The 21,079-nt window shown below is 42.2% G+C and overlaps 2 protein-coding genes across 4 annotated transcripts in view; both read right to left on the minus strand.

The window, feature by feature from the left end:
- The window catches only part of LOC311035428 (uncharacterized protein), a 159,599-nt gene that overhangs the window by 88,443 nt on the left and 50,077 nt on the right, over positions 1–21,079 (minus strand). The window lies entirely within an intron of this gene.
- On the minus strand, positions 131–19,942 carry LOC311035106 (uncharacterized protein; the record flags this gene model as incomplete). Its single annotated transcript, XM_084043187.1, has 9 exons — positions 19,820–19,942; positions 18,342–18,472; positions 17,565–17,705; positions 16,267–16,401; positions 15,032–15,172; positions 13,741–13,875; positions 7,088–7,189; positions 4,989–6,845; positions 131–189 (listed from the first exon to the last, which is right to left on the minus strand). Exons 2-9 carry the CDS (start codon positions 18,373–18,375, stop codon positions 131–133), a joined length of 2,604 nt encoding a protein of 867 aa, XP_083899313.1. The 5' UTR covers positions 18,376–18,472; positions 19,820–19,942.

Raw genomic sequence — 21,079 nt, forward strand, 5'->3', positions numbered from 1 at the left:
TCGAAGTCAGAGTGTGATCACACTCTGATGGAAAACTGTAGGGTGGCCGTTGTTAACCGCGGCAACAAATGTTTTGTGAACAGCTCCGGATCTTAAAACAAAATCAGGATCTATTCATCTATCATTACAATCATGCATTAAAGCCCTCGATGTTGATGATCATAATGCGCAGATTCTGGGTCCTCCTCCCTGAGAGAGAGAGAGAGTGAGAGAGTGAGTGAGTGAGAGATCCGCAACTGAGCTAAGAGAGCCTTGGCAGGCCCTAAGCCAAGAATGACAGCTAGTAATAGATTAGGAATGCGTATCCTTTCTGCTCTGAGCTGTGTGTGTGTGTGTGTGTGTGTGTGTGTGTGTGTGTGTGCGTGCGTGCGTGCGTGCGTGCGTGCGTGCGTGCGTGTGCGCGCGCGCGTGTATGTGTGTGTGTGTGTGTGTGTGTGCCTGCATGGGTGTTCAGGACAGTGGTTCTTAAACTTTTTCATGTCAAGGACCCCCAAAATTATATGTATTTGGCTGTGGACCCCCCCCCCCCCATCTCAAAAATATTTTGTGCCAGGGATTTTTCAAAAATAGCAGATCTGCAAGCCGCGCTATGAGCCTATAGGTCTGCTATTTGTGAATAGCCAAAGTATGAAATATGGGTAAGTGGTTAAAATTATTGTGACGCTATATCAACTAATTTTGCTGGGGACCCCCTGGTACCCCCCAAAGACCCCTGTTGGGCCATACATACAAGTGTGTCTGAGATTAGGATAGGCTGTTCCCACTATTTCATCATGCGTCTCGCTAGCCAATCACAGCACACCCTTTCAACATATTGTCACGTGTCACGTGAAGCTTGACCAATGTTAGCTTGGTGGACACACGGAAGGACGAGAACGAAAACGTAGTCTCCTGGCGGAGACAATAATAATAATAACTAGAAAAAGTGCTCCTCGGAGCACAAGTCTCCGCCAGCAGACTTGGGAATGTTGGGAATGTTCTACTTCTTATGTTCTAATTCTTACAAAAAATAGAACATGTTACTGTGTCATAGTAACATGACACAAGTGTCCTATCCGTCTGTATAACTGTCCTATCCGTCCTGTCTCTATAAGTGTCCTATCCGTCCTGTCTGTATAAGTGTCCTATCCGTCCTGTCTGTATAAGTGTCCTATCCGTCCTGTCTATGTAAGTGTCCTATGTAAGTGTCCTATCTGTCCTGTCTGTGTAAGTGTGATTATTCCTGTCTTACCTCACTTTGAAAGAGGCTAAGACTCTTTCAAAGTGACAAATGTATTTATAGGCCGCTATACGTCACTAGCCAATCAGATCACACTATTTCACCGTATTGTCACGTGTCACGTGAGGCTTGACCAATGTTAGCTTGACATGTGGAAAGTGAAAACAATGTCTCCTGGCGGAGACAATAATAATAATAATATAATCACACTGAAAGTCGGTTTCTAAATGAATAAAAACTCTCCTACCTCACATTAGGACCTAAAGTCGTATTCATACTGTGTAAGACAAGGCCTTTGAGGCTCATTAATGTCATTTAAAGTCTCTCAGGCTGAGAGACACTTGGCTTTAACTCCTGAAACTTCTACTGGCTCACACTGTTGCAATGGAGACATGATCCTTGTCATTGAGACATGTATTAAGTATAAAAGCCATGAGCAATGAGGCTTAATATAAACTAAGCTTAAGAGGTTTGATTGATTGATTGAATACAAATTTGTACAGTTTGCAGCACAGATTAAAGTTACATATCTGCTTCTAACTGCTTCTAACTAATAATGCTAAATGGATAACACAATAAGCCCTGGGGGCTTGTTTCCATTGTGGTCCTACAGTATGTATTCAATTCATCAAGACATATAAAGAGATACAAAACTATACAAGAAAGTATATTGACAGAAAAACTGTTGGAGGGTCATTTCTTTTGGCAAGCTAGAAGACTTGTCTAAGTCCAGTTGCAAATTACAGACAGGTGCTCTTCATGGCGGTTTTGAAGGAGGGAATTGGGAGTCACACTTTTTGATGGCTGTTGGTGGGGGCATTCCACATTTTGGTGGCATAACAGTACAATGAATTTGTCCCCATGTTTGTGCCGGATCTAGGGGGAATGAGATCAGTGGAGCTCCCTGTGTTCTCACTCTTTTGAAGTGGTTTGACAGGTACATGGGTAATCTGAGTTCCCAGAAGTTTTCGCCGGCTCGGCGAGGAACTTCTGGGCCAGAGCCCTGGGATTTGTGGGCGGGATGTAATTTACGCTCTGAATCTGAGCGGACACGCCTCTTACCGGTCTGGAGCTGTGCAACTCGTGTAAAAAGTCAGACGAGAGGCAAACAGCAGTACACAACAATGGCGGCCGAAATTTCTCAAGGGGAAATTGCTTCCCGTCGATCCTATTTAGATGCAACACCCACTGCATGTGGATCCCGCCCCCTTTTCTTCATTGGCTGTTGATTTGAATCACAACGCAGTGGCCGCGCCCCCGCTGTCCAAACTCCGAGGCAATGCCTCCCAGACTAGTACATGGGTAGTTATGCACCTTCCTATTCATTTTTGCAAATGAATGATGTCAGCGTTTTGTGTTACTCTGAAAACGCGAATTAGGATCGCATTGTTTTTCTTTACTAATATTTGCACTATACAGTATATTCAACAAGTATACGCATAAAGCTTGGAACCGGAAACAAATAAAATAAAATACAGAAAGTACAGAACCTCTTGCTTATACACTAAATGTGTCAGAGCTGGCTCTGTCTATTATGTTACATTGCAACTGCACACAATACCGAAATGGCCATTATATATGAAGACAAATGGAGTTCAATATGTGATAATTTTGTTGTCTTATGCTGCCCTCTAGTGGATGAAATGAACCTCTATTTGGACATTAAGTACAGTAAGGAGGCCTCTTGCATCTTTGCAACTTCTTCAGGTTGCAATGAACAATGTTAATGGCCAGGCAGCTACGCCTGTCCCTCTTGTATTTTTGAACTTCTTCATTCTAAATTATTCTGCCAGGAAATGCCTTCCCATGCATGACAATAAACAACACTTTCACACATATAGTTCAGATATGTCCAGTCAATCATCCTCAACTGGCATTGTGTGCTTTTATTGATTGAATACCTTTGTCAGAAATGTAAATAGCACATGGTACAGTAAATAACACAAAAACATACTGGGGACTTGTTTCCATTGTGGTCCTGTATTAAACTCATCAACATTGCACAAACATTATACACAAAAATACATGTCATCAACCAATACAAACACTATATGTACAAAGAGATGGAACATTGCATTTGCATCCCCTTGTGGTCTCCTGATAGATGTTTCTTTTTGTTCTTACACATCCTTTAATGGATGGTATCAGGGCATTCCACATTTTGGTGGCAGAGCAGTAGAACGAGAACTGTCCCATGTTTGTTCTAAATGTGTGTGGTACCATCTTTAGAGAAGTAGTTACACAGGTATGAGGGTATTGAGAGCACTGTCTCTTTGACTATCTTAAAGGGCAAGACCACTTTGGTAGAGGTTTGGGTTGCCATGATGTAACTCCAAAGGTGGACAAGAAATCAAAAATAAGTGCTCCCTTGATTAGAAATTGATAATTCAAAATATGCTCCTCGTTAATTTACATTGTACAGTGAAACAGCTCTCACATTCACTCTGTTAGCACATAAACAAACGCAAACAAAGCTGATTCAGACAATATAGAACATCACCAAACCCAGTACTGATTATTTATTTTCATAAAAAGCTTGTAGATCGTCTATTTTCGGCTAATGTTGCCCTCAGAAAAGGAATTCTAGGGTTCAAGTGGTTAATGTAAAAAAACTAAATCCTATCACACAAATATTTGGCGGACCCCCTGTAGTAGCTCTGAGGACCCCCTAGGGGTCCCGGACCCCCTGTTGAAGACCACTGCTCTAGACTTGTAAATATAACACACTCTCACTCCCAAATGTCAAACGTTTGACTGTAAGGGGGGGGGGGGGTACCCTATGAGTTACGATTCTGTCCCTATCGGGACATATAACTCGAACAGCGCTGGGACGGCTGAAGTGGACTTCGCAACGCTCGGCACAGCGACTCTGCGGGGCCTCTCGTGGCTCAAGTCCGCTTTAGACGGCGCTCCTTATCCTCCTGGATGTCCAGAGGACCCTGGTAGCTGGACATCAATCATCAGATGACTCAGAGCTGCTTAACGGAGCCTGTGAGAGAGGTGAACAAAGCAAAGCAAAGCAAAGCAAAGCAAAGCAAAGTTTGTTGTTTACCCAGGGTGTCGGACTAAGTACGAAACTTGTTTCCAGCCGGACCCTGCATGGAAGCCTTGCTCAAGGGCTATTCAGCGGTGATTCATGATTGATGTGATGAATTGGGGAATCGAACTAGGGACCTTCCGGTATCAAGGCCGCCCCTCTAACCACTAGGCCACCGCTGCCACACACATTGGATGGCAAAGTAAGACAGGACATGTTGACATGCATGAAACTCACACTGGGTAGAACATTGAGTAGACAATTAAATGTTCTAAGTTATGTCTAATAAGCAAACAATACAATACTGTAGAAGCCATTTTGTTTGTTTGTTTGTACTTAAAATCCAGAGCATAGGTGCAGCTACCGTATTTCCTCTAATAGTGACCCGGGCTTGTATTTGTTTCAACTGTAGTGGGTATTTGAAAGAATACCAGTCATTTCGCCCGGCCGGACGTTCGCCCAAAAAGTCGGATATTTCGCCCAGACATTTCGCCCAAAAGTCGGAGATTTCGCTCGCGCGATACATTACGTCTCTGCATTGATGCAGAATCGTGCACGGCTGCATTGCGATGCATCTTATAATCAATTCTTTCCCTGACCTCTACTCAACATCCAGGCCAGTTAGCTGGCCAGGCAAGGTAAAAAACAAGTTAACACTTCTAGAGAGTCTATAGTGGAACTATTAGCAGCTTGGATGTGACAAAAATAAATAAACAGTGAGAATGATCTTACTGGGGGGGGTCTTCAGGTTCCTCCTGTTTAACAGAGATGGTCCTGGATGGGTCACATTAGTAAGCTCTCCAGTATGGATGCAGCGATGAGTTTTTAAGTGTACATGCTGAGTAAAACACTTCCCACACATTTCACAGCTGAATGGCTTCACACCAGTGTGAGTTAACTTGTGTTGTACGAGGTGAGATGATACAGTAAAACCTTTCCCACACTGGTCACAGCAGTAAGGCTTCTCTCCAGTGTGTATTCTCTGGTGTACTTTATGACTAAACAATGTAGTGGACCTTTTCCCACACTGGTCACAGCAGTAAGGCTTCTCTCCACTGTGAATTCTTTGATGTTTGTTGAGATCCGCCTTTAGAGCGAACCTTTTCCCACACTGGTCACAGCAGTAAGGCTTCTCTCCAGTGTGAATTCTCTGGTGTGTTTTTAGAGAATCCAATCTATTGAACTTCTTCCCACATTGGTCACAGCTGTGAGGCTTCTCTTCAGTGTGAATTTTTTTGTGTTGTACAAGGATTGACTTTTGAGTGAAGCTTTTCCCACACTGTTCACAGCTGAATGACCTTACTCCGGTGTGATTTATCTTGTGTTGTACGAGGTGAGACAATTTACTAAACCTTTTCCCACACTGGTCGCAGCAGTAAGGTTTCTCTCCGGTGTGAATTCTATGGTGTACTTTGAGACTATAAGATGTTCTGAACTTTTTACCACACTGGACACACCTGTAAGGCTTCTCTCCAGTGTGTATCCGTTGGTGTATTTTGAGATCTGGTTTTAGAGTAAACCTTTTCCCACATTGGTCACAGCTATAAGGCTTTTCTCCAGTATGAATTCGGCGGTGTTTTTTGAGAGAAGACAATGTACTGAATCTTTTCCCACACTGGTCACAGCTGTAAGGCTTCTCTCCAGTGTGAATCATTTGGTGTTTTTTTAAACTATCCCTTTGAGTGAACCTTTTACCACACTGGGCACAGTTGTAAGGTTTTACTCCGGTGTGAATTATCTGGTGTACTTTGAGACCAGATGATGTAGTGAACTTTTTCCCACACTGGTCACAGGAGTAAGGCTTCTGTCCACTGTGAGATCGCTGGTGTACTTTGAGACTAGACAATGTACTGAACATTTTACAACATGTGTCACAGCAGTAAGGCTTCTCTCCAGTGTGAATTCTCTGGTGTTCTTTGAGACAACGCATGTCACCAAACTTTTTCCCACATAGGTCACAGCAGTAACGCTTCTCTCCAGTGTGAATTCTCTTGTGTTTCACAAGGTGAGGCCTTTGTCTGAAGCTTTTCCCACATTGGTCACAGCAGTAAGGCTTCTCTCCAGTGTGCAATCTCTGGTGTGTTCTGAGATTACACATTTGAGTAAACTTGTCCCCACATTGGCCGCAGCTGTAAGGTTTCTCTCCGGTGTGAATACGCTGGTGTATTTTGAGATGTTCCAGTCTATGAAAGCTTTTCCCACACTGGTCACAGCAGTAAGGCTTCTCTCTATTGTGAATGTTCTGGTGTTGTTTTAGATGAGACAATTGTTTGAACTTTTTCTCACACTGGTCACAGCAGTAAGGTTTCTCTCCAGTATGTACATACTTATGTCTTTTTAAGAGTACAACATGAGTAAAACACTTCCCACATATTTCACAGCTGAATGGCTTCTCTCCAGTGTGAATCTTCTGGTGTTGTACGAGGCTAGATTTTACACTGAAGATTTTGCCACATTGTTCACAGTAAGGCTTCCCTCCGGAGTGAATTTGCCGGTGTACTTTTAGATGATAAACTGAGGTGAAGCTTTGTCCACATTGGTCACAGCACCACCGTCTTTGTTTAACTGAGGACAGGACACGACAGGTATCTGACAGAGAAAACACAGACATCATAAGAGCCAGCTTTGTGCATTAATCAGCATCTAATTTCAAAGCCTATATTACAAGAAAGGTCTGTTTCGTCCGTGTCTATATCTTTGACGAAATTTGAATTTTTGAATTTTGTACAAGTGAGAAATAAAATAATCATCAACATTAATCTCCAGTTTTACATTAGAAGTGAAAGACGATGTTCAGCAGATAAAGAAAAGAAACAGAGTATGAAACTTACCGAGGTCCTGGTGGTCTCCATGTTCCTTCTGTTTATTAGAAACAGACGTGGCTGTGTCTGGAGAGTTCTTCTTCACCTGCAGTCTGGACTCCATAGACTGATCTGAAATTGAAATACCATTAATTCAGGATATAAAGTCAACTTCAACAATAACATACATTAATGGATTAATTTATTCAACTGGCGGCCCGCGGGCCACGTGCGGCCTGCGAGGAGCTTCCTTGTGGCCCCTGGCCATATTCCAAAAAAAAAACTTTTTTTATTTTTTATTTTTTTTATTTTCATAATTATTATTTATGTAAATATATGTTCGTTTTTATGTTATCAAAGTTAAAACAGTACAAATTATTTATCCTTCATTAGTTCTTGAAAGGCCATCTTTCATTGGAACTTAACTTAGAACCTTAAATAGAACCGAATTAGACTGAATTAGACCCGAAAAAAGGTTGATTTATATTGGTCAAATAGAACCGAATTAGACCCGAATTAGACCGAACTAGACCCGCGCGTGCGCGCAAATTGTGTGCGCACTGTGTGGCCCCCAACTCCAAATTATTTTACAGTTGTGGCCCCCTGCCTAATCTAGTTGAATACCCCTGGATTAATAGATTTGGCCAATAACTTCTGTATTGATTCATTACTTATTTAATCATCATGCAGACATGCACTGTGCAGAGCAAGTTTTGATATTATTTTAATGTTGTTTTATGCTTTTGCTTTTCTTTTTTGCTTTAATGTTAAATCATTTGTACTTCTGCTGTTATTGTATTCTTGCTCTGTAAAGCACTTTGAGATGCATTTCATGTCATGAAAGGTGCTTTACAAATACAGTTTATTATTACTATAATTATTACTAATCCCACCCAGGGCCGGCTGCTGCTATAAAAAAGAAAAAAAAAAGTCATATCGTAATTATTTCATCTATCTCCTAATCTTGCTTAGGGCCATGAAAATCTTAGGGCCGGCCCTGCTTCGATGAGTTCATTTCATTAAGCTATTATTAGCCTAAGAATGCTTTAAAAGAACTTTATGATGGCAGAAACATCTTTTAAGTATTTTTACTCAATGTATTTACTTTTAAATATTTTTACTCACTGAAGTAACTTTCAAGTGCTTAAAGTACTTTTACTCAAATTGTAGATGGGTCATTAGGTTTCGAGAGCCTATCAGGCTTCGAACCCTATTACATCTGTAAGAGTTCATTATTCTTCCGCCGGTTTTGCCAGTTCTGGCCTAACCGCGTGGTCACTTTTTATGAAATTCGGCAATATGGTAGAGGGCTATGCCAAACGGCGAAAACCCGAAACTCACAAACATTGGCCAAAGGGTGGCGCTGTAGCACTCAATTGAAATATGCCAACTTTGAACAGGTACAACTCATGCCCTGTTTGACCCACAGCCATGAAACTTCGATGCACACATGCGTCTCCTCATGCCTAACAACTTTCACACTCTGACTTTTGACCTCTGACCTTTAGATCTCCCACCATTTCGAATTCTATGAAAAGCAGTAAAAAGCAGTAAAAAGCCTACTCCTCCTGGGATTTATGAGCAATCTGTACGAAACTGTATACACATGAACTTTGGACCAATGCCGACAGACGTAACCAAGCGGATTTTCCATAAGTGAGAACGTTAAGCTTTTATAAGCCAATGAAAATTGCAGCTTTTTTAAAATTATTCATCTGCCCCTAACACATACATGCAGACTCACATTTGTTTGACACTTTGCAATATTGTAGAGGGTCCTTCCAAGTATCACTGAAACCAATCTTACTCCAATTGGTCAAAGGGGGGCGCTATAGCAATTTTTTGAAAATGCAAACTTTAAACAGGCAAAAGTCATGCCTCGTTTGGCCGACAGCCGTTAAACCTGCTTACACATGTGCCTTGACTCATGAGGAACACATGTATCACTTTGACCAGTAAGCTCTGCCCTTAGATTGTCTGCAATTTTGAGCAGTTTGAAAAACATTTAAATCCAGGATTTCTGAGCAATTTGCATGAAACTGTGTCAAATACATGTTTGAGGCCCTTTTTCACAGGTTCAGGTGTGTTGGTTCAATAGCTTGATCGCTTAATCATCTGCCTTGAAACCATAGGGTAGCCGGTTCGAATCCCACCTCAGGTAGACTTAATTATAATTGCATTGCACACAACATGACTATATCAATGAATACATGTGCAATTGTTAAAGATGACGAGAAATGAATACTTGAAAGTAGTTATTTTCAATGTATGACGTACTTCATTCGCGCTTTTGTTTTGTTTTGTTGGATTCTCCCTTTTCACTGTCTAAGGCTGTGTATTGGATAGCTCCACCAGTAGAGTGTGAGTCTCATGTGCCAAAGGTCCCTGGTTCGAATCCCACTTATTACAGTTCACATTTAAATTGCATTGTACAAAACATGACCCTGTTAATTCAGACATGTGCAATGTTTAGACAATAACACAAAATGCTTTTGAGAGTAGTTGTTTTTTATGTATGACATACTTTCTTGTGAAAATAGCCGATCTACAATCTCACACCTTTTTAGATAGCAACGCGTTGTGAGCTTGTAGATCGACTATTTTCCACTAGTTTCCATTCCGAAATATATTGAGCAGTTTGAAAAACATTTAAACCAAGGATTTCTGAGCAATTTGCGTGAAAGTGTGTCATGTGTGTAGACTCCCTTTTCACTAGTACAGGTCTGTTGGCCCAATGGCTTAATCATCTGCCTTGAAACCACAGGGTTCCTGGTTCGAATCCCACGTCATGTAGAATTCATTATAATTGCATTGCACACAACATGACTGTATCAATGAATACATGTGCAATTGTTAACCAGTAAACTCCGCCCTTAGATTGTCTGCAATTTTGAGCAGTTTGAAAAACATTTAAATCCACTATTTCTGAGCAATTTGCGTGAAAGTGTGTCATGTGTGTGAACTCCCTTTTCATCAGTTCGGGTCTGTTGGCCCAATGGCTTAATCATCTGCCTTGATACCAGAGGGTCGCCGGTTCAAATCTCACCTCATGCAGACCTCAACTCAATTGCATTGCACACAACATGACTGTATCAATGAATAAACATGCAATTGTTAAATGAAATGCTTATTGAGAGTAGTTGTTTTCAATGTATGATGTACTTCATTCCCTCTTTTTAAGGTTTCGAGAGCCTGTAAGGCTTCGAAGCCTTATTGCATTCCTTGGCTTTCACTATTATTAGTTTTCGAGAGCCTATCAGGCTTCGAACCCTATTACATCTGTAAGAGTTCATTATTCTTCCGCCGGTTTTGCCAGTTCTGGCCTAACCGCGTGGTCACTTTTTATGAAATTCGGCAATATGGTAGAGGGCTATGCCAAACGGCGAAAACCCGAAACTCACAAACATTGGCCAAAGGGTGGCGCTGTAGCACTCAATTGAAATATGCCAACTTTGAACAGGTACAACTCATGCCCTGTTTGACCCACAGCCATGAAACTTCGATGCACACATGCGTCTCCTCATGCCTAACAACTTTCACACTCTGACTTTTGACCTCTGACCTTTAGATCTCCCACCATTTCGAATTCTATGAAAAGCAGTAAAAAAGACTCTTCCTTCGTACAGATTGAGCAATCTGTACGAAACTGTATACACATGAACTTTGGACCAATGCCGACAGACGTGAGCAAGCGGATTTTCCATAAGTGAAAACGTTAAGCTTTTATAAGCCAATGAAAATTGCAGTTTTATGACAATTATTCATCTGCCCCTAAAACATACATGCAGACTCGCATTTGTTTGACACTTTGCAATATTGTAGAAGGTCATTCCAAGTATCACTGAAACCAATCTTACTCCAATTGGTCAAAGGGGGGCGCTATAGCAATTTTTTGAAAATGCAAACTTTAAACAGGCAAAAGTCATGCCTCGTTTGGCCGACAGCCGTTAAACCTGCTTACACATGTGCCTTGACTCATGAGGAACACATGTATCACTTTGACCAGTAAGCTCTGCCCTTAGATTGTCTGCAATTTTGAGCAGTTTGAAAAACATTTAAATCCAGGATTTCTGAGCAATTTGCGTGAAAGTGTGTCATGTGTGTGAACTCCCTTTTCACTAGTTCAGATGTGTAGGTTCAATAGCTTGATAGCTTAATCATCTGCCTTGAAACCACAGGGTTGCTGGTTCGAATACCACCTCAGGTAGACTTCATTATAATTGCATTGCACATAACATGACTGTATCAATGAGGAACATATCTATCACTTTGACCAGTAAGCTCCGCCCTTAGATTGTCTGCAATTTTGAGCAGTTTGAAAAACATTTAAATCCAGCATTTCTGAGCAATTTGCGTGAAAGTGTGTCATGTGTGTGAACTCCCTTTTCATCAGTTCGGGTCTGTTGGGCCAATGGCTTAATCATCTGCCTTGATACCACAGGGTCGCTGGTTCAAATCTCACCTCATGCAGACCTCAACTCAATTGCATTGCACACAAAATGACTGTATCAATACATGTGCAATTGTTAAAGATAACGAGAAATGCATACTTGAAAGTAGTTATTTTCAATGTATGACGTAATTCATTTGCCCTTTTGTTTTGTGTTGTTGGATTCTCCTTTCTCACTATCTAATGCTGTCGATTCAATAGCTCCACCAGTAGAGTGTGAGCCTCATGTGCCGAAGGTCCCTGGTTCAAATCCCACTTATTACAGTTTACATTTATATTGCATTATACAAAACATGACCCTGTTAATTCAGACATGTGCAATTTTTAAACAAGAACATGAAATGCTTTTTTGAGAGTAGTTGTTTTTTATGTATGACATACTTTCTTGTGAAAATAGCCGATCTACAATCTCACAACTTTTCAGATAGCAACGCGTTGTGAGCTTGTAGATCGACTATTTTCACACAAAAAAAAAACTTTATTGGTAAATGTTTTGTGAATCAGTGATCTACAGTAGTTAGCGAAACAGAGGCTTGGTCCATAACAGACGGAAAAACCTATAGATATCAACAGACACCATCAGGGAGGCCATATCTCTAGCTCAATGAGAAGAGAGGCAGCCTGTGAATCCATTAGGTCGCTGGTTTGATCCCTGTCCCCAACAATGCATTGAGGTGATCATTATTTGGAATTCTTACTTTGTTACAAACATACTCCTGGTAGCCTGTCTATCTGTCTGCCTCTCTCTCACTCTGTCACTGTCTGTCTGCCAATCTGTCACTGTCTGTCTGTCTGTCTGTCTGCCAGTCTGCCACTCTGTCACTGTCTGCCAGTCTGCCAGTCTGTCACTCTGTCACTGTCTGTCTGTCAGTCTGCCACTCTGTCACTGTCTGTCTGCCAGTCTGCCACTCTGTCACTGTCTGTCTGTCTGCCAGTCTGCCAGTCTGCCACTCTGTCACTCTGTCACAGTCTGTCTGTCTGTCTGCCAGTCTGCCACTATCTGTCTGTCTGTCTGCCAGTCTGCCAGTCTGCCAGTCTGCCATACTGTCTGTCTGTCTGTCTGTCTGCCAGTCTGCCACTCTGTCACTGTCTGTCTGTCTGTCTGTCTGTCTGTCTGTCTGTCTGTCTGTCTGTCTGCCAGTCTGCCACAGTCTGTCTGTCTGCCAGTCTGCCAGTCTGCCACTCTGTCACTGTCTGTCTGTCTGCCACTCTGCCACTCTGTCACAGTCTGTCTGTCTGTCTGTCTGTCTGTCTGTCTGTCTGTCTGCCACTCTGTCACAGTCTGCCAGTCTGCCACTCTGTCACAGTCTGCCAGTCTGCCACTCTGTCACAGTCTGCCAGTCTGCCACAGTCTGTCTGTCTGCCAGTCTGCCAGTCTGCCACTCTGTCACAGTCTGCCAGTCTGCCAGTCTGCCACTCTGTCACTGTCTGCCAGTCTGCCAGTCTGTCACAGTCTGTCTGTCTGCCAGTCTGCCAGTCTGTCTGTCTGCCAGTCTGCCAGTCTGTCTGTCTGCCAGTCTGCCAGTCTGCCACTCTGTCACAGTCTGCCAGTCTGCCAGTCTGCCACTCTGTCACTGTCTGCCAGTCTGCCAGTCTGCCAGTCTGTCACAGTCTGTCTGTCTGCCAGTCTGCCACTCTGTCACAGTCTGCCAGTCTGCCAGTCTGCCAGTCTGCCAGTCTGCCACTCTGTCACAGTCTGTCTGTCTGCCAGTCTGCCACTCTGTCACAGTCTGCCAGTCTGCCAGTCTGCCACTCTGTCACAGTCTGCCACTCTGTCACAGTCTGCCAGTCTGCCACTCTGTCACAGTCTGCCAGTCTGCCACTCTGTCACAGTCTGCCAGTCTGCCAGTCTGCCAGTCTGCCAGTCTGTCACAGTCTGCCAGTCTGCCAGTCTGTCACAGTCTGCCAGTCTGCCACTCTGTCACAGTCTGCCAGTCTGCCACTCTGTCACAGTCTGCCAGTCTGCCAGTCTGCCATTATTCTCGAAACCGCTCATTGCTGCTTGCAGCTATATTTTTAGTTTGTGTTTGTGTGTGCGTATGCGTGTGCGTGTGCGTGCGTGCGTGCGTGCGTGCGTGTGTGTGTGTGTGTGTTTACCCGTTGCACGTACAACGGGTACTCTGACAAAGCCCCCGACACTGTGACTCTGACATATTGGCCGGATTGGCGGTGCAACGTAGGTGTGAGGACCGCGTAGCGACCCGAACCTCTAGTATAGTAAAACAACACATACCTATTCTGTGTAACTTGATCACTGGTCTCAACATGGTGGTCTGCATCACTGCTACAACTCTGTTCTTCACACTCTGATGGAAAACTTTAGGATGGCTGTTGTTAGAGCTGGTTGTCAAATGTTTTTTGAAATGCTCTGGATCGATAGAAAGAAAGAAAGAAAGAAAGAAAGAAAGAAAGAAAGAAAGAAAGAAAGAAAGAAAGAAAGAAAGAACATGGGAATAAATTACATAACATAACATAAGAATAATAAAGAATTAGCCCCAATCATTCCAATGTTATTCCAATCAGGCAGTAAAGACCTTGATTGATTGATTGACTGATATTTTTTTCTCACTTCATTTCAATTTCATGTCTGGAAAGGCTCCTCTTTGACTCGTTTTGCAGAACTACACTGGAACTACATTTGTTACATAGGCAACGTCGTTGCTGATTGGATGTTGTTCAAACAAATCACGAATCACAACGATCACACTGGTGTTTTTGTGCCCTGCCCCGCACCACAGGCTAATCAGAAGCCACGGCTCGTTTTCAGCCGTATGGCATGTCCCTTGGAGATAGGAGGCTTTCAAGACTGAGAAACGAAGTGAGAAAAAAAATCCGCCGAACGTAGTGAAGCAGGCTGGATCCCAGGCTACAGGTCTCCGCCAGGTCAGGTAGGTTATTGTGGGCCAGCAATATTGATGGAATATGATGAATCAGACAGATCCATCTTGATCACATGACTATAGAGATAATGTGTACCGATTTGCGTGATGTTTGGACAAAATCTGTAGGAGTAATATTATAACAAATGTGTTTTGCTAAAATCGGCCTCCTGGTGGCACTATATTAGGGCAATGTTAAAAGGGTGGCATTTGTTCCTCAACTTAATGCGAATGTGCATGCAAAGTTGCACGGCAATCGGACGCTGCGTTCATGAGGCATTTTGTTCAAAACGGGCCACTCCTGTAAACTTTAAATGTCAATCTTAGCCAATCAGGATGGAATATGAAAAATCAAACAGAGCCATCTTGATCACATGACTATAGAGATCATGTGTACCAATTTGAGTGGAATTTGGAAGATCTGGAGTAATATAAAACAATGTTTTTCATAAGTCGGTCTCCTATTGAAACTATAAAAGGCAGTGGTGAAAATTGCAGGGCAAAGGTTTTTCCTTGGCCTCTAGGACCTAGAGGCCAGGGTGCAAAACATCTCTGCCACGCCTTCGGCCTTCAGCCTGGCGTAGACAAACAGTACATAGCTATTACACTAAATGTTTATAATGAACATAGTGAAACAGTACAAACCTATTCTGTGTAACTTGATCACTGGTCTCAACATGGTGGTCTGCTTCACTGCTACAACTCTGTTCTTCACACTCTGACGGAGAACTTTAGGATGGGCGTTGTCAGGCCTGGGTGTCAAATGTATCATGAATAGCTCCGGATCTACAAAAAGAAAAATAATACATCATTAAAATAAGATTGTCTGTCTTACTGATCGGGTTCTGGTATGACATCATCAATAATAACAGAAAACGGTTGTCTTACAGCAGCAATTTTCTTTGACATTGGGCATATCCAGCCCATATATGGAGATGTGTGTCCAGACAGACTCACAGACAGACACATAAGACAGATAACTTGAACTTTACAGAAATAGGCCGATACCTATTTGGAACGGTGCCCACTGGAAACTATAGCTTGGAATCTCTGTGTGGAACCCGGGGGATAAAAGAGAATGCCTCTGGTGATAAACCCGCCCCATATTTGCATACTGGCCCCTGATTGGTGTCCCACAACTTTGGGGGCAGCAACATCCAATCACAACTGAGCGGGCAGATTCGTCTGGTTTCCAAGCTATGGAAACTATGCCTGTTGGGAACATTTTCTATAATTGGAACGGTGCCCGCTTGGGAACGATGTTGTTGGGAAGTATGTCTCTCGGTTATGCTCGTTGTAGCCGTTGTCAGAGTACTTAGTGCAGTACCCATTAATACAGTACTTTCTAAAATAGTAGGACAGTGTATGACATTAGTACTATGATTGACATCATAGAGTAATGTTATAGTAAAACGGTACAAACCTATTCTGTGTAACTTGATCACTGGTTTCAACATGGTGGTCTGCTTCACTGCTGCAACTCTGTTCTTCACACTCTGATGGAAAACTTTAGGATGGGTGTTGTTAGAGCTGGGTGTCAAATGTTTTTTGAAATGCTCTGGATCGAAAGAAAGAAAGAAAGAAAGAAAGAAAGAAAGAAAGAAAGAAAGAAAGAAAGAAAATAAAAAATGGATTAAATAAGGAAAATCCGACGTGTGTGAGTGTGTGTGTGTGTGTGTGTGTGTGTGTGTGTGTGTGTGTGTGTGTGTGTGTGTGTGTGTGTGTGTGTGTGTGTGTGTGTACCCGTTGCACGTACAACGGGTACTCTGACAAAGCCCCCCAAAACTGCGACTCAGACATATTGGCCGGATTGGCGGTGCAACGTAGGTGTGAGGGCTGCGTAGCGACCTGAACCTCTAGTATAGGAAAACAACACATACCTATTCTGTGTAACTTGATCACTGGTCTCAACATGGTGGTCTGCATCACTGCTACAACTCTGTTCTTCACACTCTGATGGAAAACTTTAGGATGGCTTTTGTTAGAGCTGGTTGTCAAATGTTTTTTGAAATGCTCTGGATCGATAGAAAGAAAGAAAGAAAGAAAGAAAGAAAGAAAGAAAGAAAGAAAGAAAGAAAGAAAGAAAGAAAGAACATGGGAATAAATTACATAACATAACATAAGAATAATAAAGAATTAGACCCAATCATTCCAATGTTATTCAAATCAGGCAGTAAAGACCTTGATTGATTGATTGACTGATTTTTTATTCTTTTTTTTCTCACTTCATTTCTCAGTCTGGAAAGGCTCCTCTTTGACTCGTTTTGCAGAACTACACTGGAACTATATATGTTACGTAGGCAACGTCGTTGGTGATTGGATGTTGTTCAAACAAATCACGAATAACAACGATCACACTGGTGTTTTTGTCCCGCCCCGCACCACAGACTAATCAGAAGCCACGGCTTGTTTTCAGCCGTATGGCATGTCCCGCCTCCCTTGGAGATAGGAGGCTTTCCAGACTGAGAAACGAAGTGAGAAAAAAATCGCCGAACGTAGTGAAGCAGGCTGGATCCCAGGCTACAGGTCTCCGCCAGGTCAGGTAGGTTATTGTGGGCCAGCAATGTTGATGGAATATGATGAATCAGACAGATCCATCTTGATCACATGACTATAGAGATAATGTGTACCGATTTGCGTGATGTTTGGACAAAATCTGTAGGAGTAATATTATAACAACTGTGTTTTGCTAAAATCGGCCTCCTGGTGGCACTATATTAGGGCAATGTTAAAAGGGTGGCATTTGTTGCTCAACTTAATGCAAATGTGCGTGCAAAGTTGCACGGCAATCGGACGCTGCGTTCATGAGGCATTTTGTTCAAAACGGGCCACTCCTGTAAACTTTAAATGGCAATCTTAGCCAATCAGGATGGAATATGAAAAATCAAACAGAGCCATCTTGATCACATGACTATAGAGATCATGTGTATCAATTTGAGAGGAATTTGGAAGATCTGGAGTAATATAAAACAATGTTTTTCATAAGTCGGTCTCCTATTGAAACTATAAAAGGCAGTTGTGAAAATTGCAGGGCAAAGGTTTTTCCTTGGCCTCTAGGACCAAGAGGCCAGGGTGCAAAACATCTCTGCCACGCCTTCGGCCTTCGGCCTTGTGTAGACAAACAGTACATAGCTATTACACTAAATGTTTGTAATGAACATGGTAAAACAGTACAAACCTATTCTGTGTAACTTGATCACTGGTTTCAACATGGTGGTCTGCATCACTGCTACAACCCTGTTCTTCACACTCTGACGGAGAACTTTAGGATGGGCGTTGTCAGGCCTGGGTGTCAAATGTATCATGAATAGCTCCGGATCTACAAAAAGAAAAATAATACATCATTAAAATAAGATTGTCTATCTCACTGATCGGGTTCTAGTATGACATCATCAATAATAACAGAAAACGGTTGTCTTACAGCAGCAATTTGCTTTGACATTGGACATGTCCAGCCCATATATGGGGATGTGTGTCCAGACAGACTCACAGACAGACAGATAAGACAGATAACTTGAACTTTACAGAAATAGGCCGATACCTATTTGGAACGGTGCCCACTGGAAACTATAGCTTGGAATCTCTGTGTGGAACCCGGGGGATAAAAGAGAATGCCTCTGGTGATAAACCCGCCCCATATTTGCATACTGGCCCCTGATTGGTGTCCCACAACTTCGGGGGCAGCAACATCCAATCACAACTGAGTGGGCAGATTCGTCTGGTTTCTAGGCTATGGAAACTATGCCTGTTGGGAACATGCCTATAATTGGAACGGTGCCCGTTTGGGAACGGTTTTGTTGGGAATTATGCCTCTCGGTTATGCTCGTTGTAGCCGTTGTCAGAGTACTTGGTGCTGTACCCATTATCACAGTACTTTCTAACATAGTAGGACAGTGTATGACATTAGTACTATGATTGACATCATAAAGTACTGTTATAGTAAAACGGTACAAACCTATTCTGTGTAACTTGATCACTGGTTTCAACATGGTGGTCTGCTTCACTGCTACAACTCTTCACACTTCACAATACTTTAGGTGGGCGTCGTTAACGGTGGCGCCAAATGTTTTGTGAATAGCTCCAGATCTTAAAACAAAATCAGAATATACATATATAATTAAAAAAAAACATTACAATCATGCATTAAAGCCCACGATGTTGATGATCATATCAGCCTACGCAGTACATTTTGGCTTGTAGTATATCTGTAGCATACACACACATTATATATCGCCATTATACATCGCCTCATCTTCATCATCACAGGTTCAAGTTGGAAGCACACACAGGACAAGTACATGCGGTTAACCATAAGCACACAGGACAAACAAACTCACGTTCGACCCCGGATTATTATTGATTGATGAACACACACTGAGCATCTATATGTAGCCAGTTGATAGGTGAGTCAATCTATGAAAAAAAATCACTTAACCCCCAAAAAATTGATACAAAAGGTTTTTCTATGGATTTTGGTAGTATTTGGCATGCTAAATAACATACTAAAGGTTTACCAAAATATACGTCCCAGAAAGCCGCCATTTTCAAGATGGCGTCCCAGATGGCTGCAGGGAGCTTAAAATGGCTATATCTCAAATGGAAAAAAATGTTACAAAGGATTTTTCACTGATTCTGGTACCTCTATGCATGCTTAAGACCGTACTACAAATTTAGGAAAATATGCCTTCCGGAAAGGCATCATTTCCAAGATGGCGTTCAAAATGGCAGCTGGCCAAGGTTAAAATGTCTATTTATCTCAATAGAAAAAATATATACGAATGATTTTTCACTTGATTCTGGTACCTCTAGACATGCTTATGAACATACTAAAAATCTCGGAAAATACACCTTCCGGAAAGGCTTCATTTTCAAGATGGCGTCCAAAATGGCAGCCGGGAGCTTAAAATCTCAATTTATTGTGGTACCGTTACACAAAAAAAATACCTTCAGATGATACTGATTTCACCATTTAAATCAGTTTCAGCCATCTGGGACGCCATTTTGAAAATGACGGCTTTCTGGGACGTATATGTTGGTCAACATGTTATTTAGCATGACAAATACTACCAGAATCCATTGAAAAACCTTTTGTATAAATGTTTTGGGGGTTAAACCATATATTGACTCACCTATATGACAGTAACCAGTTCACAGCTGGATTTTCTCCCATCCCACACACACACACACACACACACACACACACACACACACACACACACACACACACACACACACACACACACACACACACACACACACACACACACACACACACACACACACACATACATGTACTCTCATGTTCTCTCATGCACGGGAACCAGTTACCTTGAACATTCAGAACAAACAAGATCCAGGCCTCTCTATTGGACCATACAACTCAGAGCGCACACACCCGACACATAGAATTCACTGATGTAGACAGACACTCACTTTAAAGAACAAAGCGACCCTCAGAGTTACCCCCTCTCATCCTTTTCCTTCTTCTCTTATCCATTTGTCGCCCATTCCTATACCTCTCCTTCCCTTTATCCCTCGTTCTCCACTTTCTGTAATAAACTATGTTGTTAAAGCCTCAGTGTCCTGTCTTTCCCAACCCTAGATACAACAGGGTCCTCCCCCTGACAGAGAGAGAGAGAGAGAGAGAGAGAGAGAGATTCGCAGCTACGAGAGCTTTGCAGGCCCTAAGCCAAGAACAGATGTTAGTAATAGACCAGGAATGTGTATCCTGCCCTGCTCCAGGAAGTATACACAAAAGGGAGACACACCCTGTCCAGGGTTAAGAGAGAGAAGGAGAGAGAGAGAGAGAGAGAGAGAGAGAGAGAGAGAGAGAGAGAGAGAGAGAGAGAGAGAGTACACTGTAAGAATCAGAATATATAGAGACACAGATACATATAGGGTTCAAGTGGTTAATCCTTTCTAACCTAATGATGCCTAAATGTAACCATCTCTAAACTAATGCCTAAACTTAACCATCTAAATTAACACATAAACCAGGGATCCCATGGTGGGGGATCTTGTGTACAAGCTCATAGCGCGTCGCTGTGAGCTTGTATATCTGCAATTCTTGAATAGCCAAAGTATAAAATATGGGTATAAGTGGTTAAAATGATCGTGACGCTATACCAACAAATTTAGCTGGGGACCCCCTGGTACCCCCCCAAGGACCCCTGGGGGTCCCCCGATCCCACTTTCAGAACCAATGGTGTGTAGGGCCATACATACAAATGTGTCTGAGATTAGGATAGAATTTGCCCATTTATGAGATAAGAGTGAGGTATGAACAGATTATGGCTGTATTAATAACTTTTTTTAAATCCATCATACAGGCCAAAGGATGTGAAATGCATTTCTTCTGATTCATTAAGCAGATCTATATAAGTTCACGCTTGTAGATCAGCTTTTTTATCGAAGACATTTGGTGAAGAGTGAAAAAAGAATGAGGCTATAAGTATGAACCGTTGGGGGAACTCGGTCAACATATTCTTTAGGGTTCTAAGTACTAAGTGCATGGTTAATATTGTCAATAATGTAGGAGAATACAGGTCAACATAATGTTAATAACCACTTTATTAAACAACTACTACTCCTACAATGTATCACACACTAGATTATAGGTGTAATAATAATAATAATAATAATAATAATAATAATAATAATAGTAATATATATCACACTGAAAGTACCTGAATT

Source organism: Gymnoscopelus microlampas (assembly GCF_963454915.1).
Source record: "Gymnoscopelus microlampas genome assembly, chromosome: 19".
Taxonomy (NCBI): domain Eukaryota; kingdom Metazoa; phylum Chordata; class Actinopteri; order Myctophiformes; family Myctophidae; genus Gymnoscopelus; species Gymnoscopelus microlampas.